Source organism: Olea europaea, unplaced genomic scaffold, assembly GCF_002742605.1.
Source record: "Olea europaea var. sylvestris unplaced genomic scaffold, O_europaea_v1 scaffold476, whole genome shotgun sequence".
Taxonomy (NCBI): domain Eukaryota; kingdom Viridiplantae; phylum Streptophyta; class Magnoliopsida; order Lamiales; family Oleaceae; genus Olea; species Olea europaea.
Window position 1 is genome coordinate 173,687 of NW_019263072.1, and position 12,442 is coordinate 186,128.

A 12,442-nucleotide genomic window follows, 5' to 3' on the forward strand; every position below is an offset into this window, starting at 1 on the left:
CAATCTATAGTCTGGTTTCGACTCATTGCAAGTGATAGCTGCAGGTTCAAACTCATGGGTTAAAGAAACAATAGGTTCAAGTTGTTTATGTTCAAAATGTCATCCTAAAAGAAAATTCGAAAACTGAATAAGAAATGAACACTCTTAATGTAATGATGGAGTTCATTGAAAAAAGAAAATAGTGCAGTTAACACTGAAAAAGAAACCCTAACCAAACTTTTAAAGTTGAAGGTAAATCAAGTCATGGAGCTTCTTAATCAATTAAATCACACCAAGGAAGGGTTTATGCAACTAACAATTGGATCCACTCACTTGAGTGAAGTCCTAAGCCATAGGAGAACATCGAGCATCAAAGAGAACTTAGACTATAACGGAAAAAGGGAGGAAATTGAATCTAATTAGGTAAAGTACATCAGAGATACCTATTGGGGCAGCTTGATAGGCCTGACTTTGATAGAATATCGCGATCTGCAATCTTGGAGTCAGATAGAACTACAGAATTACAGTCATAGCAACATCAGACTTACACAAGCAGGTTCTAACCAACCCTAGAACTTCGATTCAGAATAATTTATCTAGGTAAATAGCCAACATATCACTCCAGAAATTAAAAGGAAAAACTTAATATTCTATTAGATATATTTTTCGTAATAAATTTGGAAATGATTTATTTCATTGTTTATTTTACAAGAACTTAGCAGGTGGGCATAAAAAATAACAGAGTACAAAAAAAAAATATAACTTACTTACAAGTTCTTTATATTAATATTAGTTAATACATTTTACGTGTTATGAAAAGAGGGAAAAAGAGAAGAGGGAATAAAAGCCTATAGACTTGTGTGTATTTTATTAAAAATAACATATCTGTATTTATAGGGAAGAATCGGGAATACAATAATAATAATAATAATAATAATAATAATAATAATAATAATAATAATTTTTAAAGCTGCAGGGGTATAATTATCATTCACTAATAAACTTACCATTTACAACACTCCCCTTGAATGACACATTACAAAATGTTTACCTTGTTAAAACTTTGTTTGATAAAAATCCAACGGGACAAAAAAATTAAACGAAGGAAAAAGAGTACATTTATTTTGGAATATTAAAAATAAATACTGCATCATTAAAACATTGCTTAAAAATTCAGTGGAATAAAACCTTAACGAAGGAAAAAAAAAAAGTGTAGTTACTCCTCCTAATGTTGGTCATTGAAAATCTTTGAGTCGACGCATTCCAATCTCTTGAACTAATTTCTCGTAGATGTCGGTAATGCTTTTGTGAATAAATCTACCACATTATCACTTGAACGAATTTGTTGGACATCTATGTCACAATTTTTCTGAAGCTTAAGTGCACGAAATTTTTTGGAGAAATATAATTCGTTCTGTCACCTTTGATATAGCCTCCTTTGAGTTGTACAATACAAATTGCATTGTCTTCATACAAAGTTGTTGGACTATCTTTTGTTAAAGTTAACTCACATGATGCTTGGCTATGATGGGACATGTTTCTAACCATACTCATTCTTTGCCTACTTCATAGATTGCAATAATTTCAAAGTGATTTGAGGATGTTGCTATCAAGAATTGCTTCATAAATCTCCAATATATAAATATTACTCTATATGCAAACACATATCATATTTGTGATTTAGCTTTATGTGGGTCAGAGAGATAACCCGAATTTGCATATCCTATTAAAGGGGATCTTTACTTTTGAGAATAAAATAATTCCAAATAAATAGTACCCTTTAGGTAACGAAAATTATGTTTTAACACCATTTCAATATTTTTGAGCTGGTGTAATGCTATATTTTGTGAGGAGATTTATAGGAAAATGCTTTGTCAGCTCGAGTGCAATTTGTAAAATAAATTAACATTGCAATTGCGGTAAGATGTGGTATTTCAGAACCAAGAACCTTTTCTCCATTTTCAAGTGGACGAAATGGATCACATCAAGTGATGGAACAACCATAAGTGATGCCAATAGATGTGGATTATCCATATAAAATTATTTTAAGACTTTCTGTATATGTAAATTTATGAACAAATAATCCTTCTGGAAAAATGTTCAATTTGTAACCCGAAATAGAATTTGATTGTTCCAAATCTTTTATTTGAAATTCATTTTTCAATTAATCTGCAATATTATTGAGCTCTTTACGAGTTCCAATTAAATTTAAATTATCAACATAAATTGTCACAATTGCAAATTCAATATTTGTTTTCTTTATAAAAACACATAGGCAAATATCGTTATTTTTATATCCTTCCTTTGCCATGTATATATATAGTCTTTGAGAGGAACCTTGAGCTACGAGTCGAGCTTTGTATCATGTAAGTTTATTATTTTCATTTCCCTTTCATACAAAAACTCAATTATATCTTATAGAGATTACATTTTTTTGGTGTTTGAACTACAGGTCCAAATACTTTTCATTTTTCTAAGGAATTCAATTCCCCATATATAACATATTTTCATTTTGGTCAATCATTTCTATTTTGACAGTCTTTAACTGATCGTGGTTCATGATCCTCATTTTGCATAATATCAAAAGTCATGTTAAAGAAGAAAATATTGTTTATGATAACATTATTTTGTTACCATAATTTATGAAATAACATATAATTTATTGAAATCTCATTATTTTCCGACATTTGTAATTTTTCAAGAACTATATTTTCAAATTTTGATTGATCAATCTTGTCTAATGTTGCTTTTCTAAAACTTTTGGTTGGTTTTTCTCTTGTACTTTTCTTTTTAAGGTACAGAATCTTTTGAACTAACTGGTCAATCACGCTTCTAACTTATTTGGAATTCATTTGTTACAGTAGATTGTCCTTTCTAGGACATCAATTTTTGCTAAAATATTTCTATTGAAATATATGGCTTTGTCAATTTTCTAGTGGCGACAAATTTATCAAGTAATTGATCTACAACCTTTTGCAGATAAATTATTTTTTCAACCTCTTACTCACATTAATTGTTGTGGGGATCAAAATGAAATGGAGTCATTTCATTCCAATAAATTTTACTTTGTTTTTCATGATGAGGTTTTCATCTCCTAAAGTTGGGAAAATCATTTTATCAAAATGATAATCTACAAAGTGTGCAATAAATAAATCACCCGTTAAAAGTTCAAGATACATAATAATAGATGGTAAATCAAAATCAACATAAATCCTAAGTCTTCATTGGTGATCTATTTCAGTATGCAGGGGTGAAATAGGGACTTAGACAGCACAATCAAAGATTGTATATAAGAAATATCAAGTTTATGACCAAATGCAAGTTGCAAAGGTGAATATTGATAATAGACAGTTGGTCTTATACGAACCTATAATGCATCATATAATATGGCATGACCAAATATAGAAGTTGGGAGCATTATTTTCATAAGTAATAGTCTAGCAATAAATTGTAGATGTTTGATAAACGACATCGCTAAATCATTTTGTGTATGAACATGATCAATCGAATGTTCAATTAAAATCATAATTGACATACATTAATCATCGAATGATTGTGATCTAAATTCATCAGTACTGTCACGACAAATAGTCATGATTGAGTAATCAAGGAATTGCGCTCGTAATTTTATGATTTGAGCAAGTAGTCTAGAAAATGCTACAATCCTAATGGAAAGTAGGCAAACATGTGACCATCTAGTAGAAGAATCAATTAGTACCATAAATAAAAAATGATCCACATGGTGGTATATTGGCTCACATATATCTTGATGAATTCTTTAAGATTCAATATTGATATTTGTTGTAACACCCCAAATTTTATAAATGTCGGAACGTTACGAAAGACTCACTTTTCTTTATTTTAAGTGTGGAACTATATAAATAAAATTCTTTAATAAACAGATAAGTGAACCCTTCACAAATTTAACTTAAAACATGATAATTGTATCTTTAAAATAAACATACTCAACTAACTAATTCAATAACATTTATATTCTTCCAAAACAAATCAAACTAATTAAATTAAAAGACAGAAAACTTAATGAATAATTTTCTTCTTGGCCGTCCGCATCACCATTCCACATGTTCCAATCGACCCGCACAAATCTGAAAAATTAAAGTAAGGATGAGTATTTAAAAATACCCAGTAAGATACGTGCAGTTTCCATATACAGATATATAACAATAAAATCTACATTTCATACCACTCTGCTCTTATGAAGTATATCGGTAACCAAGTGACACACTCATCTTTGGTCCTCTTAAATTCCAGTAGGAATTTCATATCTCTTTTTCTAGAACTCGAAGGTCCACTAGCAATCCATGCATATTTAATTGCATATAAAAGCATATAGAAACAAAAACAACTTGTACATATGTATCTTATCTCATTTGAAAAGTCTGAATGCTCGTTCAAAATCTTTTCTCTGCTTTGAAAAATACGTGATTAAAATATTTGATATATGCAAACTTTATTTCCAGTACTACTCTCTCTCTCTCTTTCCTTTCTCTCTCTTTCTCTCCTCTCTCTTAGCCGTAAATATTGTGTTTATTTTTTTCAGTCGTGAATGATGAGACTTTTGACATGATACTTATACTAGAAAAGATGATGAAGTTTTGGTGAAATTGGGATGAAAGAGACGTATACCACCCAATTGATAAAGCAAAATTTTTGATAAAGCAAATCATGATGTGATAAGCCTAAATCTTTAAGTATGATTATATTATAACTATATTTAGATGAATCCTAATCATCTAAATAGAATAGGAAACATGTGAAAGTGACGGATGATGGAGTTTAAATTGTATTTAAATAAGTTATTTTTAGCCAAAGGAAATCTTTACATTTGCAGCAAGAGAATTGGAACTGTCGTGTTCCTCAAGCAAAGTGATATGATTTATTTTGTACTATCCCAACTCCCAACACTCTACAGCATAGATTGCGAGATTTTCTACTATTTTAATTCAAGTAGATAACAGCAACTAGGAGTTGACAAATATCCTTTCATCTCAATCAAAATCCAAAGGTTATCTACATGTGAAATCATGGTTGTAAAGCTAAAATCATAGACAAACTCCAATTATTTGTCAAATAAAGATAATATCTTCTAACTTAAATATCTTGAGCCTAATTTATCCGAAATAACTTTTCTTCGGCATAAAATACATGATTAATTACGAGCTACCCAATGAGTATAATATTGATGTACTTATCAATACTCTATCAAAATCTAAATATTTAACCAAATAAAATATGAATTTAGAACATGTTTCATTTCAGTCCTTAAACAAATATATTTTATTTTAAAATTTCGGGATGTTACATTTGTAGCCAAAGGTCTAATGACTAACTTGCCTTACGAACAAGCTACACACGATATTCATTAGGTAAAAGAATCTTTTTGTTCTTTAAAGGATGTTTATGTGAGTTGTTTATTATTCACAAATCATTATAGCTCCTGGATGTTCAAATATATCATGTCAAAATATAAAAAATTTTGGATTGACGAACTTCTGTCCATGACAATATTTGATTCAACAATTTTTATAAATATATGATATATGCCAGATGAGAGTGTATGAAAATTTTCTTTTATCAACTTCTGACAAGATACAATGAAGTTATGTAAAGGCATTCAACATTAATTTATTGCATCGTTTCAATGTGATATCCATTTTAGTGAATATCTTTAAAACTAAGCAAATTGTTTCGAATTTGTTAGAATAAAATATATCGTCAATATATAATTTGTATTATTTGATAAAATAATACAAGTTCTTCCGAAACTTTCAGTGATATTCGATATACTTGATATCGTATTACCATTATTTTTTGCTAATGTTAAGTTCCAAAAATATTTTTTATCTTGAAGAATGGTATGTTTAGCTGCACTATCAATCAAATGAATATCTTGACAATCCATCATAAATCTACAAATATAACAAAATAGTAATATTTAAAAACTTGAATTAAATTTAAAGGGTAAACATAATACAATACCGTGAAATTAACGATGTATAGTAAAATTTCAATTTTTTTTGGTAAAGTAAAAACATATTTCAATCTAAATTTCTAAAATAAAGGAAAATATAGAAAATAAATTATTCTATATATTTCATCACACCACTTCCAATCAAATGGTCAATATTTCAATTTGGATAAACAAAAAAAAATAAAAAAAAAAAAAAATCAGAGACATCTAAATGAGCTAAATCAATGAGACCATCATAATCAGCAAAATTTGTTTTTACTTTTTCCTTTCCGTTGATTAATTTTTGGTAAAGATCGACATAATATTTGCCATACGATAGGTACGTGCTTAATGCCTTTTAATTCCACATCTAAAGTAACATTCTTCATGTTCTTTTATATTGTGCTACTTTCGTTTGCTTTCTGGCTTTTAAAATTGTTGTCTTGTTACTGATAGCTTTGTTAATTATTTTGTTCATGGTTTATTCCGCATGCACGTTAGCGTCCACATCTACGTCCTTATCTTGATATTGCATTTGCTTCAAGCAAACAGTACCATCTGCTTCATGTAATAGTACAAAATCAGTTAGACGTAACCCATGATTTTTCATTAGCAATTCATTATTTTGTTTAACCACAAGCAGACATGATATGAGTTTTGAGTGCTTTTTGGAATCATGCTCACGATATTGCGGTTGCAGGAGCACATTCAAAGCATGAAAACTAAAAATTTCTTCAGCATATTTTCACTAGTGATTTTTTCTCCACACAATGTCAATTTTAAACAATTCAAAATTATACTCACTACTAGTTTTGAAGTCTTTCAAATGAATGTGCATCCATTCGCAGTCATTTGATGATCAAATATTTCAATTAAATTTTTTTAAAGAACATGTGAATATTTCTCAGTGAGATATTCACTTTTTAATTTATCGTGAAAATGATGATGAAGGACGATGAGATATTCACTTTTTAATTCATCGTGAAAATGATGATGAAGGACGATGAGTGCTTAAGGATTTCTTTGTTTCAATCTTTTATTGTCAATTCCAAACCTTTTGAGAGACGAAGAGTGCTACAGGATTTCTTTGTTTTATTCTTTTATTGTCAATTCCAAAACCTTTTGAGACAATATGGATTTCAGCATCGAGTACCCATAATAGATAATATTTGCTAGATATGTCGAGTGCAGCAAACTCAAGTCTTGTAATGTTTGTCATTTGATTAACTACACAATAGACAAAAGAAAATATAATTAATTTCAAAGAATATGATTAAATGTCACGTAATAGTTTATCAATTAATATCGACATGACATAAGTTACATATTTTCTTTTAGGGAAAAAATTAATCTAAAATAATGTGTTCTTTGAAACATATGCTACTTTTGGAGTGCGTTGTATTTTAATATTGCTTCTTGAATAGCAATATGCCAATATTCTTTTAGAATATTGAATATTATAATTTATGCGCTTCGGGAGTAAGTAATAATCTTCAAGGATATTAATTGTAATATTATTTTACATTAGAAGCAACAACAAATTATTTATAATAGATAGATCTAACATTAATATTCTTCTAAAATATTAATTATAATGTTGTGTTACTTTAAGAGTAACAACATGATAGAATATCAATTTAAAGTTTATAATAAAACATCTAAAGTTATTTAATCAAGTTAAAAATAGAGGCATTTTCAAGAATATCCAATTTTAAGGGTTTGAGTTGAAAAGTGTCCACTCATTTGAATTTAGTGTCAACTTGTTTATCATGCCCTTAATGAAAAAATTGAGCAATTGAATGTCGTTCTCAACATTTGATTTTATTTCAATTTTTCACGAATTTCGAGAATTATCTTTCATGAGAAGGTACATTAAAATAATGTTTCTCGACATTTCATATGTCATTCTCAACATTTCGACACCATTTCATTTGTCTAGAATGACATTTCTCTACATTTGAAACGTAATTCTCGACATTTCCGAGTCAATGAAAAATATAGCATTTATTGTGATTTGACATATATGCTTTTGAAATAAATATAGCAGGTTATGTGTCAAAATTTTATTGGTCAATTATAATTTTGCAAAAATGTTCATTTTTTTTATCTTAGTGTGGAATTATAAATTGTTAATAAGGGTATTTTGGTCTAAATTCTTCCAAAATAGACATTTTTATAATGGTGGACATTTTTGCAAATGACTAGATAAAAATGGATATCCTGTGAAATTTTCTCTTAAAAAAATATTAATTATCATACAAACCAAACGCGCATTAAGTAATCATGGATGTATATTTTACAATCATAAAAAAATTAATCATCATAAAAAAATATTAATTGCTACACAGACATGACATAAATTTATATATAAAAGATATTTACCAAATATACATTAAGAAAAAATATCCATATACAAGATGAAGGCAGAATTAGGAAAAAATTACAAATACACATGATACATAATTCCTCCGATCGAGTTAGTAAACAGAACCCGTACCTTTCACTCCCAATCAATAGCAAAGGTAGAATTAAGAGAAAATTCCAAACATGCACGTGAATCAAATACATATGCATGAGTCATTATTGGCATGATTAAAAAAAATTACAAAAACCAATACATACATGTGCTCAATTCATAAATAGTTCCAATTACTGGCGGCTAAAGATATAGATGGAAAAAATCATGTATAAAATTGCACTCAAATGGGTGGTTGAAGATTGAAAAATCATGCATTCAAGTGCATACAAGTTGGCAATCGAAGATGGAAAACCATGCATTTAATGCTTATAAAATAAAAAAAATCACATTGATAGGAGAACACAAACGGCTAACTAGATCGTATGTGTATATTTAAAAAATCACATGCAGTTAAATTAATTTCGATACATGTGATAAATGATTATGCTTCAAAAAATTATTACATTTACTAAATTTTGAAAAATTAAACTATCGTGCTGATAACGTATATGAAAAGAGAAAAAAGAGAAGAGGGAATAAAAGTATATAAATTTGTGTGTATTTTATTAAGATCCAAAATCATATATTTATAGAAAGAATCAGGAATACAATGATGATAAACTTTAGAGCTGCAGATGTACAATTATCATTCGCTAATAAATTTCCTATTTACAACATTATGTAAATTAAATTTAGAAGACATGATTTGTTGATCACATGTTTCATATTAAAAACTCGAAGAACGATAAAATTAAGATGTTTGGCAATAATTTTTTTATTCATTAAAAGTATGCTTATAACTAATATATATATATATATATATATATATATATCACTCCCAATCAATAGCAAAGGTAGAATTAAGAGAAAATTCCAAACATGCACGTGAATCAAATACATATGCATGAGTCATTATTGGCATGATTAAAAAAAATTACAAAAACCAATACATACATGTGCTCAATTCATAAATAGTTCCAATTACTGGCGGCTAAAGATATAGATGGAAAAAATCATGTATAAAATTGCACTCAAATGGGTGGTTGAAGATTGAAAAATCATGCATTCAAGTGCATACAAGTTGGCAATCGAAGATGGAAAACCATGCATTTAATGCTTATAAAATAAAAAAAATCACATTGATAGGAGAACACAAACGGCTAACTAGATCGTATGTGTATATTTAAAAAATCACATGCAGTTAAATTAATTTCGATACATGTGATAAATGATTATGCTTCAAAAAATTATTACATTTACTAAATTTTGAAAAATTAAACTACGTGCTGATAACGTATATGAAAAGAGAAAAAAGAGAAGAGGGAATAAAAGTATATAAATTTGTGTGTATTTTATTAAGATCCAAAATCATATATTTATAGAAAGAATCAGGAATACAATGATGATAAACTTTAGAGCTGCAGATGTACAATTATCATTCGCTAATAAATTTCCTATTTACAACATTATGTAAATTAAATTTAGAAGACATGATTTGTTGATCACATGTTTCATATTAAAAACTCGAAGAACGATAAAATTAAGATGTTTGGCAATAATTTTTTTATTCATTAAAAGTATGCTTATAACTAATATATATATATATATATATATATATATATGATTAAATTAATTTTAAATTTAATTTTTATTCATATATTTCATGAAATTTATGAGTATAAGTCGACTACCACAAACAATCATATTGTTTCAATATAATCTGTACAGTATTATATAATGCAATCATATTGTGTTCTTTTTTTTTTTTGTGGAAACTCCCCGATGATCCGCGAGGACATTTTTGTAATAATAATATTATTACCCACTTTATGCCTTTCCATATTTCAATCCTTAGTTATTAAGTTTCCCTCTTCAAAGTTTCCTTTTATTTTCGGCGTAATCGAGAAATTATAATTACTATAAAAGTACTAAAAACCCCTGAAAATAATACTAATTCCACCCTCCAAACAAACTCTCTCTCGCTCTCTCTCTCTCTCTCTATCTCGATCTCGATCTCGATCTCGATCATATCATATCAAGGTAATTATCACGTACTAGTTTCTGTTTGATTATTGGCCGTCCGATCTGAGATAAATCCAGATCTGAGACTTGGATATCGAGATTCCGAATTCACGCGCTAGATCTAGGTCTCTGGGAGAGAAGGTATGGTGGTCAACGGGCGAACACCGATGAAAAGGGTGGTCAAGAGGCGAGTCACGGCTGACCTCAAAGACTTCCTCACGTTCCCCACCGCCGGTGATGCTGACGATATTCCGGTGGCCGCCGGACCGTTCAGGACGTGTGTGAGGGATTTTCTGTCCGAGCACGCGCTCCTCCCTCCCCCTTCTTCGCTCTTTCCACACCTGCTCACGTGGCAGGTCCTCTTCCGCGTAGGCGACCTTGTCGGCGACGACGGTGGTCCTGCTGTCGTTTGCCTTGACGTCGTGGAAGAGAATGTCTCGAGATCCAGATCTGTTTATTGCGACCCGTGCCGAGTCGTTGGTGAGTTATCCACACCGAGTCAGTAACGTGTCAAACTCTAAACTCATCTTCTTTCTGTATCAGTGTTTTTCAGAATGGAGAAATTTCAAATTGGAAAAAAAAAAAACATACATCTCATTGGTTTTAGGCTTTTACCTCCTGTAATATAATCCTTACCGAATTTCCTCTAGAAAAAATATTTGCAAATAAATAAACTCTTATTAATAAAGCAGAGCAGAGGTAAATCATGATGCAGTTGATGGATGAGATGAATGGACCCCAAAAATAAAGTAAATAAGAAAAGATAAAGAAAAAAGGAAGGGGGGGGGGTCCGAGACAAGGGTTCGATACATAATACGACAGATGCCACCTGCTTGCAGCGTTGGGCCACTTGTCTCTTTATCTTTATTAGTAGCTGTTTTCTTGTTTACTTCCTTAAAACTGCCCTAGTATAGTTTTGACTATTGAGTTTTATGGATGTTTTAAAGTAATGCTACTTAGCACTAGCCTGTATAGTTTCTCCCATTTTTTGCATTTTAATTTTATAAAACGTGACAAATTGTAGTGATTATTTCTTGTAGCTGTAGAATTCCAGGGATGTTCCTTGAATAACTTCAGCTGATACTTAATTTGAATATTAATTGAGGGGTTTGTAGGATGGAGCAGTAATCCAGTAAGTGCGAAGCGCTACCATTTCATAATAAAGTCTGATGGCAATTCCATTGCTGGCTATAATAAGATGTGTGCAGGATGTGGTGATATCCTTCATATGATGGAGTCGAGGTGAGGACAACATTTCTAGTTATGTTTGGTTCTTTATTCTGCCCTTTTTGGATCTCATACACACTTTGGTTGTCAAACCTGGATTATCAGTTAGAACATGGAACAGTTGGTACTACTCTCACATTTATTATTCAGTCCCATTGTACAATGCTTGAAAATTAGCAATCATTAGGATGATTGCTCCAAGGGCAGTATTCATATGTTGCTGGTGGTTTCAGTAATAACATTATACTTAAGTTTTATAGTTCCGCTGACCACATTGAATGCATGTTTGATGCGTCAACTAAACATTGTTGGAACAACTTACAAAACAAAGACACGTGGCCAAACTTGTTTACCATCATATTATATTCTTTCTAGTCTAGTTTACAAGACATACGATGATTGCATTAACTGGTTCGACCAATGTTCTGAAACTGGATCGGATTGGTCTGTTCAACCGGAAAAGCTGGGTAATGGATCTAAATTGAGGTCGGTCTTAGGTTTAAACCACAAATTCAAAACCCAGTTCAACTGACCAGTTAACTGTGAACTGGTCAGATCTTTCCCAGTTTAGATGGTTTACTGTTGAAAGGAACCCTCGATTGAAGAGGTTTTCTATCACTACACTTTTGCTGTTCAGAATGGGCCCCTCTTTTATAGACCAAAATTTTCTTGCCTGATTGGCGATTGCTAGAATGTCGATGTGGGATTAAAATCATTGGGTAAAGCCACTACAAATATGTAAATCTCTTAATTATTTCTTTATTCCCCCCCCCCCCCCCCTCCCC

At 30.2% G+C, this 12,442-nt stretch overlaps 1 protein-coding gene and 1 long non-coding RNA gene across 2 annotated transcripts in view; one reads left to right on the top strand and one right to left on the bottom strand.

Moving 5' to 3' along the window:
* Positions 1 to 3,853: 3,853 nt before the first annotated feature.
* Positions 3,854 to 4,468, bottom strand: LOC111388242. The gene is made up of 2 exons (XR_002701535.1): positions 4,184 to 4,468; positions 3,854 to 4,085 (listed from the first exon to the last, which is right to left on the bottom strand). It is a non-coding gene; the product is annotated as an uncharacterized LOC111388242 (long non-coding RNA).
* Positions 4,469 to 10,266: 5,798 nt separating this feature from the next.
* The window catches only part of LOC111388238 (PHD finger protein At1g33420-like), a 4,811-nt gene continuing 2,635 nt past the window's right edge, over positions 10,267 to 12,442 (top strand). The window contains exons 1-3 of the mRNA XM_023012926.1: positions 10,267 to 10,910; positions 11,546 to 11,673; positions 11,845 to 12,147. Coding sequence (XP_022868694.1) covers positions 10,574 to 10,910; positions 11,546 to 11,673; positions 11,845 to 12,147 — 768 coding nt within the window. The 5' untranslated portion in view covers positions 10,267 to 10,573. The remainder of the gene's footprint in view (positions 10,911 to 11,545; positions 11,674 to 11,844; positions 12,148 to 12,442) is intronic.